This window comes from Malaya genurostris, chromosome 3 (assembly GCF_030247185.1).
Source record: "Malaya genurostris strain Urasoe2022 chromosome 3, Malgen_1.1, whole genome shotgun sequence".
Lineage (NCBI taxonomy): Eukaryota > Metazoa > Arthropoda > Insecta > Diptera > Culicidae > Malaya > Malaya genurostris.
The window spans coordinates 64,141,884-64,154,617 of NC_080572.1; the positions used below are offsets into that span (position 1 = coordinate 64,141,884).

The 12,734-nt window shown below is 35.6% G+C and overlaps 1 protein-coding gene across 8 annotated transcripts in view; it reads right to left on the bottom strand.

Annotated features, from left to right (window-relative positions):
• LOC131439578 (uncharacterized) overlaps positions 1-12,734 on the bottom strand; it is a 68,151-nt gene that overhangs the window by 27,222 nt on the left and 28,195 nt on the right. For all 8 annotated transcript variants that reach the window (XM_058610753.1, XM_058610756.1, XM_058610755.1 and 5 more), the window contains 7 exons: positions 7,306-7,518; positions 7,116-7,238; positions 6,777-7,055; positions 6,507-6,713; positions 6,336-6,443; positions 6,169-6,272; positions 5,986-6,044 (listed from right to left, as the gene is read on the bottom strand). In XM_058610753.1, the coding sequence (XP_058466736.1) occupies positions 5,986-6,044; positions 6,169-6,272; positions 6,336-6,443; positions 6,507-6,713; positions 6,777-7,055; positions 7,116-7,238; positions 7,306-7,518 (1,093 nt within the window). The remainder of the gene's footprint in view (positions 1-5,985; positions 6,045-6,168; positions 6,273-6,335; positions 6,444-6,506; positions 6,714-6,776; positions 7,056-7,115; positions 7,239-7,305; positions 7,519-12,734) is intronic.

The following is a 12,734-nucleotide window of genomic DNA, read 5'->3' on the forward strand; positions in this document are numbered from 1 at the left end:
TCTGTTAGCCACAGGTAGAAATCTAAGAGTGATCTGCAGTCGCCTACAAAGAAGTTTAAATATTTTCAGTGATTATCTGTCAAAATGGAAAATTAAACCAAATGCAGCAAAAACGCAATTAATTATCTTTCCTCACAAGCCAAGAGCTTCTTTTCTAAAACCAAACAATAATCACATTCTCAAATTGAATGGCTTGGAATTGACATGGTCTGATCAAGCTAAATACTTAGGTTTAACGTATGACAAAAAACTCACTTTCAAGGATCACATTGAAGGAATCCAGGCAAAGTGTAATAAATATATTAAATGTTTATATCCTCTTATAAACAGGAATTCTAAGCTCTGTCTAAAAAACAAATTGTTAATTTATAAACAAATTTTCAGACCAGCCATGCTTTATGCGGTACCAATTTGGTCAAGCTGTTGTTCCACCAGGAAGAAAACGCTTCAAAGGATTCAGAATAAAATTCTGAAAATGATTCTGAAGCGTCCTCCCTGGTTTAGTACAAATGAGTTACACAGACTCACAAATATAGAACCATTAGATGTAATGTCACATAATATTATAAGCAAATTCCGACAAAAATCGATGCAATCTTCAATTGAATCGATTCGCTCTCTGTATTAGTTAGTAAGTTAGTATATAAGTTCCTTTTCCCCATTACACAATACAAGTAGGTTTAGAATTTTCCCTACACAAAAATCTCAGAATTGCGGAAGCAAATGATGTCTTCATGGTAATAACCAAATCATATATATATATATATATATATATATATATATATATATATATATATATATATATATATATATATATATATATATATATATATATATATATATATATATATATATATATATATATATATATATATATATATATATATATATATATATATATATATATATATATATATATATATATAACAGGGCTGAAAAGTCACCACTTGTGGCTGAACACCCAATTTAAATCTTAATAATTTAATTTTAACTCATATTCCAATAAATAGTTATTTAAAAAAAAAAAAAAAAAAGTTTGAAGGAAAGTTCTGCTAACCCTCGTTTGTACAAATGCATACTGAAGGCGTTCGAGCAGAAAAAGGAGGTTTCAGTGCGAGATGTGCCAAAACGCAAGCAGCCCGAAATAAGAAGCATCGAACAGGACCAGAGTTCGAAAGTTGTACGATGCGATATTTGCTCTAAATTCAAACACTACAATTATGGACGTTGAAAACTATGTGAACTGCGACTGCAAAATATTATGCGGTGCGAGAAGGGCAACAATTGAACCAGTCCGAGACATCGATTTAGGTTGGAAAATTTGATATGAAAGTTATTGCAAAATTGAAAGGCAAGTTTTCGCAGGTATTTTTGGGCAATTGTTGTGAACAATTATCTGTTTAGCTAGTCTAATATTAACAGTATATCGGATAACTAGGTGCGTTCATACTTTTTGAAACAGTCTTTGGCGGTGTAATTGTGAGGAAAATGAACTTTTTCCATTTGATCTTACGGTAAAAGGCTATAGCAGGATAAGCATGTGAAATCTGTCCCCAAAGGGAATTCATATTGTTTTACATTCGAAAGGTCATAGACTGGAAACAATTTTCTCAAAATTTCAACGCTTTAATATTGACGGAGCTAACAGTTCGGCTGAAAAGTTCGTATCGTTTAATAGAAACACACATTTTTTTGCCCCAATTCGTTTTTATTATTCAACATAATTGCCATCAGAGGCGATACAGCGATTATAGCGATCTTCCAACTTTTCGATACCATTTTTGTAGTACGATTTGTTCTTTGCCTCAAAATAGGCCTCAGTTTCAGCGATTACCTCTTCATTGCTTCTAAATTTTTTACCAGCGAGCATTCTCTTGAGGGCTGAGAACAGGAAAAAGTCACTGAGGGCCAAATCTGGAGAATACGGTGGATGAGGGAGCTATTCGAAGCCCAATTCGTTCAATTTCAGCATGGTTTCTCGTTGTTGTTTTTGATCGATTGTGAGCTCACGCGGCACCCATTTTGCACAACGCTTTCTCATATCCAAATATTCGTGAATAATATGTCCAACACGTTCCTTTGATATCTTTAGGGTGTCAGCTATCTCGATCAACTTCACTTTACGGTCATTGAAAATCATTTTGTGGATTTTTTTCACGTTTTCATCGGTAACAGCCTCTTTTGGACGTCTACTGCGTTCATCGTCTTCGGTGCTCATATGACCAGTACGAAATTTTGCAAACCACTTACGAATTGTTGCTTCGCCCGGTGCAGAGTCTGGATAACACTCATCAAGCCATTTTTTGGTATTGGCGGCACTTTTTTTCATCAAAAAGTAGTGTTTCATCAACACACGAAATTCCTTTTTTTCCATTTTTTTCACAATAACAAAAGTAGCTTCACTCAAAATGCAATATCTCACAAACTAATAATCAGAAAGCTGTCAAATTTATACACGTATCTTTTGAAGGTTGGTACTAACTGAAAATGGTATGGATTTAATTCTAGTGGCGCCCTCTCATAGAAACGATACGAACTTTTCAGCCGGTTAGCCAGTTAGAGTGGTTCTATTGATTTTTATTTTATTTGATTTTTGAAGAAACAGCTGATCCGAAAAATTTGAAAAAAATCAGGTATGTTTAAGACATTATGAGAAAGATTTACAATTTTTTTCAAAATTTTTGAAGATGTATTTATTCTATCAAAAAAAAAATTTTGAATCATATTTTTTTCCCTCTTCCAATTTTTGCACCACCCTGGATTTTTTAGTGATAAATAAAGAATTTTTAAACATGTTAAAGTGGTATGTTTTCATATTTTTAAAAAATGTGGACGACCAAATTATTTGATTTTTTCTAAAAAAATAAATAACAGTCGACCATGCGTCCCCACCAAGTTCCATTAGAAGAAAACGTATGGTTCTTTGTTCTAGTAGTTTATGCAACTCAAGCGCAGGGCTTAGGAATCAAAGTAACGAAAAGGAGGAAATGAGTTTCAACCTTTACATAATACATACACGATCGATCATACTTCGGGTACAACCTAGAATGCTACAAGGAAGAACTTACTGGTATGTGGTTCATATATGAATGGTAGTAATAAATGAACGTCGCGAGTATCACACATATAAAATTCGGTTACGGCAGGCAAGAACTAGAGCGGGTGCCAGTTTTTCACGTGTTGTTAATGGATGTAATGAAAGAAAGAATGAAAATTTCATTACAGTGTCAAAAGTTATCATAAAGATATGTCATCGAGGGATGTATATAGTTTTCTGGAAAAATGTATGATAAAGATAAAGTTGGAGTTTTGTGTTTGAAAACGTCAATCGAATATCTCTATGATGGTTTTCATGGTTTGTAGACTGAGAGCGCTATATATTTTTATATTTATTCTAATTTTTGAAACAACAACAGATATAAAAAAATAATGATGCGTTATTTTTCGTTTTTGAGTTATAACCTTTGCATAATTTCAAGTCAAGCATTTATCGACCATGTCTATTAAAAAACTTGATTCGCTGAATCGATTTCTTTAATTTTTGGGTATATTGTGTAGAAAGTTCCGTACTTTCCATAAAATATATGAGAATACATAATTACCTCAGTAAGTGATTTTCACTCTCAGAGGAACGCTTCCAGGTTTTTACTGGTTTAACATGGCCAAACATCATTGAGCTTCGTGATATGCTGGTGTCATTGAGAAAGATTTGGTCGTAGTTTTGCGAACGGGAAGTTCTAATAAGGTAATATCATCAATCCTTGGATTGGAACGAGAGCAACAAGTATCGTAATATAGTAGCTCTATATTAGAAGCTTTTAAGAAGGATGTTTTGCCAAGTAATTTTCGATTTAAAGCTTTATCACGAGATGACCCAATTAAGACACACAGATCACAAAAAAGCTATTCGGGCCCGTAATAAGTCTCATTTTTAAAAGCTTACAAATGCTATATCGACTACACTCCAAATTCGACTGGATATTTGGGAATCCAGCGCCGTTGCTGTTCACATGAGGCCGCCATTATTCACTACCTTTCCTTATGCTCGGTTTTTATCTAGAATTGTGAGACCGGCGGAAATATTGTCAGAAATGCATAAATCAGAACAGCTACCAACGACTATCAATAAAAGAAGTGACGATGATAAGTCTATAGAATAAACGAAAATAATCAGAGAGAAATCGTTAATCGTTTGGTTCAAATAATATGATGTTTAAAAAATAAGAGGTATATGCTTTATTAAACTCAAATTGTTGTGACTATATTAGTATTATATTAGGATAAGAATTATATGTAAAAGTGATGCTACGGCGAAGAACAACTTATGTAAATTGCCTTAAGAAATAAACGTATTTATGAAAAAAACAATTCTAAGAATTCCAACCTTCATCAATGGCCACTTTTGTTTGACACCAATATAAAATAGAAAAATTCAATTCACTGCTGTTTCAACTCGCTATGTATTTAGTGAAATGTACAGAGCTGACAAAAAGGAAACCGCGTTGTACGAGACCCCGCAGTGCAAAACGATTTGACCATTTCATGAAACACTATCGAATCATCGAATTATATACTGTCACCCGCTCTAGTTCATGACTGCCGTAACCGAATTTCATATGTGGAATACTCGCGACGTTCATATATTATTACCATTCATATATGAACCACATACCAGTAAGTTCTTGCTTCGTAGCTCTCTAGGTTGTACTCGAAGTACGATCGCGTATGTATTATGCAAAGGTTGAAACTCATATCCTCTTTTTCGTTACATTAATTTCTAAGCCCTGCACCATGCGTTTTCTTTTAACAGAACTTGATTTATTTTGTAGAATTTTCGACTTTAATTTATTTTGTAGAAAAAATCAAATATTCTGGTCGTATACATTTTTAAAAAATATGAAAACATACCACTTTAACATGTCCAAAAATTCTTTATTTATCATTAAAAAATCCAGGGTGGTGCAAAAATTGGAAGAAGGAAAAAAAAGGTTTCGAAATTTTCTAGTATTTTTAATAAAAGAAATACATATTCAAAAATTTTGAAAAAAATTGTAAAGCATCCCCATAATGCCTTAAACATACCTGATTTTTTCAAATTTTTCGGAGGAGCAGTTTCTTCAAAAATAAAAATCAATAGAACCACCCTAGCTCCGGCAATATGGCAGTTAAAGGGTTGAAACTTTGAGAAAATTGTTTCCAGTCTATGACCTTTCGAATGTGGTATAACAATATGAATTCCCTTTTGGGACAGATTTCACATGCTTATCGTGCTACAGCCTTTTCTATTGATTAGAATGCAGCTTTTTTAGGATTGCTTCCTGAAATCTATTATGACGTGATCCACCAAAAATGTACTACCAACATATGACTCTGGCTCGGCTAATATATGTGCGCTTCTGATGTTTTCGCTATATGTTTGAAGTCTTTCTGAAAGCACCCTACAATTACACAGATACAAACATAAAAAATAACTAATCCCCGATCATGGGACGAAAAAAAAGAATCACCCAAACTTAAAACACAAACCATGCAAAATCTACTCTGCTGCGTGTTAGCGAAAAATTGCTTGTCACGCTACTCACAAATAACGATGGTAGTTAGAAATAATGATCAAGACCTCTAAAGTTAAGTTCATGCAGTTGATAGCGGGAATGAGACGATTAGAACAAGCCAAAGGGTCACACTCACACTTAGTAGGTTTAATTTTGTCAATCGTTTGAGCAGCTGAATCGAATTGCTGTTGTATAGCCGGATTCGTGTGGTCATGGTCAGTTTCATCGCTCCCATCAGTGACCCGGCCTACAGTGGCACTAGAGTCAAGTTTGGGTTGCTCATTGATGTTAGTGAGGGCATTCAGGCTATCGTCATGCAATGCAACAATCTCATTGTCATTATCCGCACTCTCAATAACATCTAGGGATGGTGGCGCGCTGCGACCACCGACTACAGATTGAACTAACAGGGCATCAACAGCATTGCCATTACCTACTGCTACAGAGTCATACACTTCGAATAGAATTTCGGTAGAATGGTTTGACAAGTCACTACAAGTATTGATAGAAAAAGAAAAAAAAAACTTTGGTAGAAACCAAATAATTACATACTGCTACGTATCTTCTACTAACAGACGAACTTCGATATGATCTAAAGAAAAGATTTGCTACTTACAATAGGAAGGTGTCATCCCAGGTAGGATTTTGTCCCATTTTACCGGCGGTTTGGTATTTTTGAGCTGGTTCGTCCATTTCAACAACGCAGAACGGTTGGGCACACTAAACAGGGAATGTTTGATCGTTTACTAGATCTTGCACAGGTCATTTAGTACTCGAAGTTACCTGCAGGAGTCCCTCTGCCTTGGCGATCTTGACTAGAAGTTTCTTTGGTGCCATATTCAAATTAGCGCTGAACGCATCATCTTGGTACGAACGGTAATTATCATTGTACTGCAAGGTAAATTAAAACTACAGCTGATTGACGGACGAACAGGCTCACAAAGCGCCACTTACCCCATAACCTGAGTAATCCATTGGCATCACTTCTTCCGGTTCCTCGCCCATCAATCGTGGACAGGTCGTGTAAACGGAGAAGTCGATCGGATATACGACATCCCGTATGGAGGATGCCAGCAGTTCAACAATGAGGTCACTTTGTTTCTTTTCGTCTTGAGCATTTGCTGTTTTCAATGGACCGATACTGTTCAGGTTGATTTTGATCTGCAACAAAACGTCAAATTAAGATGTAGTGTGGAACACTTCGTCGGCAGTTGGCAGGCTTACATCGGGGTATCCTTCCACTTTCATTTCACCCTTGAGTGCAAAGAAATTAATGATTACACTCATTCGGGTCCTCAACCGGGAAACGGTTGCCTTATAGTGTGAGACTTCCGTTTTCTGATTGGTCGATTTGAACGCTTTGATCTGCAGGACTGGGGTGGCTTCGACGTCAAAGAGAAGCTCCACTTCGTTCTGCTGTTCGGCTGGTTCGCACAGAATGCTGGACATATTCGGCGGTAAACTTTCCGGTAAAACTCGTACCACTTCGATGATCATCTCGTGCTAGAATAATATTTTGTTTTAACTAATTGAACCAGTGTTCGATAGTACAAATCCACATACCTGCTCCACGTATGATAGGAGGGCAGTGTTGACAGTGCCAACCCAGTCCTGTAGCAGTTTGTTCACAACGACCAAATCAGAGTAAAGCCATCGGAATATGTGGATGGCCCATTGAACTGCTTGCTGTGGGATAAAAATTAAATTCATCCTACATCAGTTTACATTTGGCTAGATCTTTTATTTCCCTCACCGGATCCGATCCATTGATGTTTGAAGGGGGAATTACCGTTCGCTTTTTCTGCGTCAGCTCTGGACCGGGACTCCTGCGAGAGATACGCTTCCGAGCTATAGTAGCACCCGATTTCTGGCCAAATGCCATACCTCCACCGCCACCGCTACCGAAGCCACCACCGACTCTGGCACCACCACCCAAGGAACCATTTCTCGCCGCGAGGAGAGAATCCTGGAAGAATGAAATCAAATGAAATGCTGCGTGATTGAAAGTTAGCGTAAAATAGTAAAGTAGCTATCTTCGTGAACAGTTATTAGACTTGAAATAATGAGGTCAGTTTTTGCAGGTTGAAAACATCTAGAACCAAACCAAAATTAAATATATACATTTCAAATTTTTATATGTAAGAAAATTTATCTTACATGGCATTCCAATAAAGAATTATTCGAATTATGTTCTATTCATTAGGTTGTTTTCAGGAAAATATTGATTACCAGACGTGTATTCCATTATTAATAAATGTGTAGAATATTCACAATTGCCGTATTTTTTCAGATGTAACTCCATTCAATCTACCACCGATTCTAAACAACTTGACTTCAGCAATAATCGCTTCATCGATAATCTATACAAATGAAGAACATTCATATCAAATACAGACGTGGTTTTGGTTAGGTACAATATCACGATCAACCAGGAAAAACAAAACTGTACCTGAGGTTGTTGCACTGTTTAGTCGTCATTCACAAATTACGTCACGTAAAATTTCCAGAAAATAACCCCTTAGTCTCCCCCATGTCACAATTATTCACATATTTTGAAAACCCCCCAACAATTATGCAACAATTTTCATCAACCCCCTGATCTGAATGCTCTATTTTACTAATTTATCCCTTCAACAGTTTTTTTTTCAAAAATACTTTCTCAATTTTACGACAAAATAATTCCTTATTTATTTTAATCTAGCCTAAAGTTTTTTTGGTATTTATAGTTCCGTTATTCGTTCCATGATAACGTTAAAACTTAACTTCAGGTTTCAAAAATAAGAACTATCGGATATTGTTAAAACGTTTACTCGGGAGTACCAAAAACGTTTACTTCGTGATGCATCCATGGATCTTGAAACCTATAAGTGCCTACAACAAGAGTGACAACAGTCTACAATTGTTTTAGAATTGATTTTTATGTTAGATGTGTTCAGAAAGTCTTTTAAATATATTAAAATCGGTTGTGCAACTTATCACTGGAAAGTTTTACAATACTACCAAAAAAATCACTATAGAACAATTTTAAGTTCATCTTAAACAATTGTGCAGCAAATCACCAACTTGCCCACGTTGCACTAGTAGTTATAGAAGATCTGCACAAATTTTCACATCGTCATGTAAAAACGAAGTAATAAAACAATTGTTCAACTTATCAAAAATTTTCCAAATGGCTGTCATAATTGTATACGACTCAATATATGCCGAAATGGCTGTATATCTCTTGTGAAGAAAAAAAATAGTGAAATTATGCTCTCCGCAAGGCAAAAAATGATGAGCCGAATTGAAAACCTCGCAGTAAAAACTATTTTGCCGCCGAGTCCGCATAGTCTTGGCTGCCTGATGAAATTTTAGGTCAGTGTGTGCAGTTTTCTTCATTTTTAGAAAAGAAAAGCGAAATTTGAAATTTGCAAATACGATTTATCTGCTTGAAATGAACGCGATACTTGCCGAAATGAGAATATTATTATAAAATTTTCAGGAATACAGCATTACATACGCAATGAAAACGAAAATCAGTCAGATAATTTGTATTAGATTTTCATCTCGCAAAAAAATGAACAGACCTGACATCATTTTTAAAATATATTGATCGAAAAGTTGAGTTCATCATAGTTACTCTCATAGTTATATAGTACCGCTTGAGCAACTTGTATTTGCAACTACAGCACTCTGGGCTCACCAAAATAATACCTACAGTGCGTATCACAAATGTCGGGTTTACTAAGATGAATTACTAAACTGTATTACTGTTTAAGTCAACTAGTTTGATAAAAATAAAAACAATTATTTTGATAAAAATAAAACCAAAAATTTCTCGTTTCAATATTTACATGTTTATTTTTGCTTTTTATTTAGGTAAAATAAATCATTACGTTGGGTGAACCATTTTCTTTTCAACACACTGTTACCCTCGAATGTTACAATATTGAAGAAAAATTAATTTCAAGATTTTTCAGATTAATTGAAACATCAATATGATTAAAATCGTCTGAAAAAGGTATATCAATGTTTGATAGCTTTCTTACATATGTTTTAAACACTATCCCGATCATATTCATTGAAAAGAATGGATAGTTATTTTCATTGAAATTGATGTGCAATCATCAAAACACGTACATTCAAAGGCGCTTGAAAATTTCAGGCGTACGAAGACATGTTTCACCATAAGAAGGTAGTTCGTTATCGATTTTCTATTTACTAAAATATGAAAGATCAATTCTACAGTATAATATATTACCATTTATTCATGTGCAGAATATTTTTAAAGTTCCATATTTGTGTTACGAACAGTTGTATTGAAAATCAAATGTGAAACTTATTCATTAGAAATTATGTTTGCTATGTTTTTGTAAACATCAATTCAATTCTTGTTTACATTACGTTGTAGTTTCCATGAGTTTCACAATCGTTTTTTCGCTGATTTATTTGCTGAATCAGTTGCACAATGATTGTAAATAAATGTTTGTGACAACGGAAGAACTTAAAGATATGTTGCACAACACAGAAAAATTGTGCTTTTTCCATAACATAACAGTTACTTGAATAGTAATATAAACTAATTTGATAAATTGCACATTCTGTAGAAAAATACAGGACAGCAACTTAACGTGCTACTTGGGTTCTCATCCGTAATGTTGGCAACAATTCGAAACATTTAATCCGAAATGTTGGCAGTGTCGTTAGTTTTTACAATGTAATTGACAGGTCGTTTGCTCGTTTGGGACTGGAAGCTGTCATTCCAAACGAACAGCTGTCGTCGCTAGACACTCTATTGAAACCTAAACATACTAAGCCGCGCGCTAATACTATCCTTACTGAAATGTATACTAACAAATATCCTTCTCCCGTGACACTTGTGGAGTGCGCAGTGTTACATACGGCCTCTAGTAACAACAAGTGTTGGACTAACATCCCTTTCCATTCTTAAGATGATCTGCGTTCGGGCCTGGCCAGCACCCGTACTGATCTATGAATTCCGGTGTTACCAGAAGATATACATTGAGGGATGATTAGCTAGTCCCAGGTCTGATCATCTAGAAATTCTCTGTATAATTTCAGCTAATCCCGATCAGTAACGGAGTAGCAACCAGTGGTGGTCGCTCAAGCTCAAACCAGAGATAAGTGTGGAGATTCCTGGATTTCCTTTCCTCAGTGTAATCTAAAGACTGTCCCAGAAAGTATGGACGCCCTTTGATTTCGCTATAAATAATTCACAAGTGTTAGATATTCAAATTTTATTCGATATACTGATAATATTAGACTACAACAACAGAATATTTTTCGGAACATTTGCTACTTAGTAATTGTAGACTAGCTGGCGCACCTTCTTGCCCATTAAATTCCGTACAGACTTCTTGGCGACAAGTTTTGACACTTGTTTCCAATCTTTTTCGAACTGTTGAATGGTTTCGGCTGCCGAGACATGTTTCCTAAGATGTGCCTTCGCTAGTGCCCAAAATTCCTCAATTGGTCGAGGTTGTGGGCAATTTGGTGGATTCATGTCTTTTGGGACGAAAGTGACATTTTTGGTAGTATAACATTCTACCGTTGATTTCGGTTAGTGGCAAGAAGCAAGATCTAGCCAGAAGACAACATGATCCTTGTGGCTTCGAATCATGGGTAGAAGTCGTTTTTGTAAACATTCCTTGATGTATATTTCGCTGTTCATTGAAGCAGTGGTGATGAAGGGTTACGAAATCATACCGCAGCTACAAATTGCTTGCCAGATCATAGCTTTCTTACCAAATTTTTCGACTTCAATCGATGTCTCGGACTGGTTTAACACTTGCCCTTCTCGCACCGTATAATATTGTGGTCCCGGCTAGGCTTTGTAATCGAGTTTCACGTAGGTTTCGTCGCCCATGATTATGCAGTTCAAATTTCCAGCAAGAATCGTATTGTACACTTTTGGAACCCTCGGCCTGATCGATGCTTCTTGTTTCGGACTACGTTTTGGTTGTTTCTGCTTCTTATAGGTTCGAAGATTCAAACGTTCTTTAGCACGAACAACATTTGACTTCGAAGTGCCCACTTTTTTGGCCACATCCCGAACTGAAACCTCCTTCTTTTGCTCGAACGCCTTCAGTATACGTTTATCCAACTGAGGGTTAGCAGGACCTTATTTTCGACCCGTTTTCGGTTTATCCTCAAAGGTGTTATCCTCACCGAACTTCCTGATTGCATTTCGCACGGCTTTTTCACTTACTCCTTCTATTTTTGCTATCTTTCTCAGTGACAGTCCGCGTTCTGTGCACCATTTGTACACAATTTTTCGACGTTGTTCTGCTAAAAGTCCACGCATTTAGAAACAAACTAATGAAAACGAAAAAACAACTGCACAAGTGGTTAGAGAAGAGTGTAAACAATAGGACGCAGCCATAAAAATTGACAGATTCTTAACCATTGCGAAATGGCAGCGGTTTTTGGTTGCGTCCATACTTTCTGGAACAGTCTTTAAGTGACGTAACCGATAAAACGTAACGACTTCGACCAATTGAGCAATTTTGGGCATTAACGAAGGCACATCTTAGGAAACATGTCTCGGCAGCCGAAAAAAGTGTCAAAACTTGTCACCAAGATGTCTGTACGGAATTTAATGAGGAACGTTCGCAAGAAGGTGCGCCAGCTAGTCTACAATTACTAAGTAGCAAATGTTCCGAAAAATAATCTGTTGTTGTAGTCTAATATTATCAGTATATCGAATAAAATTTTAATATCTAACACTTGTGAATTATTTACAGCGAAATCAAAGTGCGTCCATACTTTCTGGGACAGTCTTTAAGCCATTATATATTCAGAACCAGTGATTTGGCCTTTGAATTTGGTCCATAATTCAATAAGCTTTCAAAAAAGCCTAGTCTTGTAGAAATCGACCATTATATCTCCGGATCCGACCTCCGTTACCGGAATTATAAAGCAGTAAGTGACAAAACTTTAATTTCATAAGGGTTTTTTTTAAAGTAATGTTATAAAAAGGAGCAGATTCCTAAAAACTGATCATTAAATTATTCTAGTTTCCAGATCATGCATAAAAATTGATTCCATATAAACTTCCAAATATTATTATAACGCATTCAATTATTATAAAACATTGTGTGTGAAAATAGCCTTTTAACTATACACGAATTTCTTCCGATTCATAACCAAATCGAAAAAAAATTATTCTTTTTTTTCTTCTAT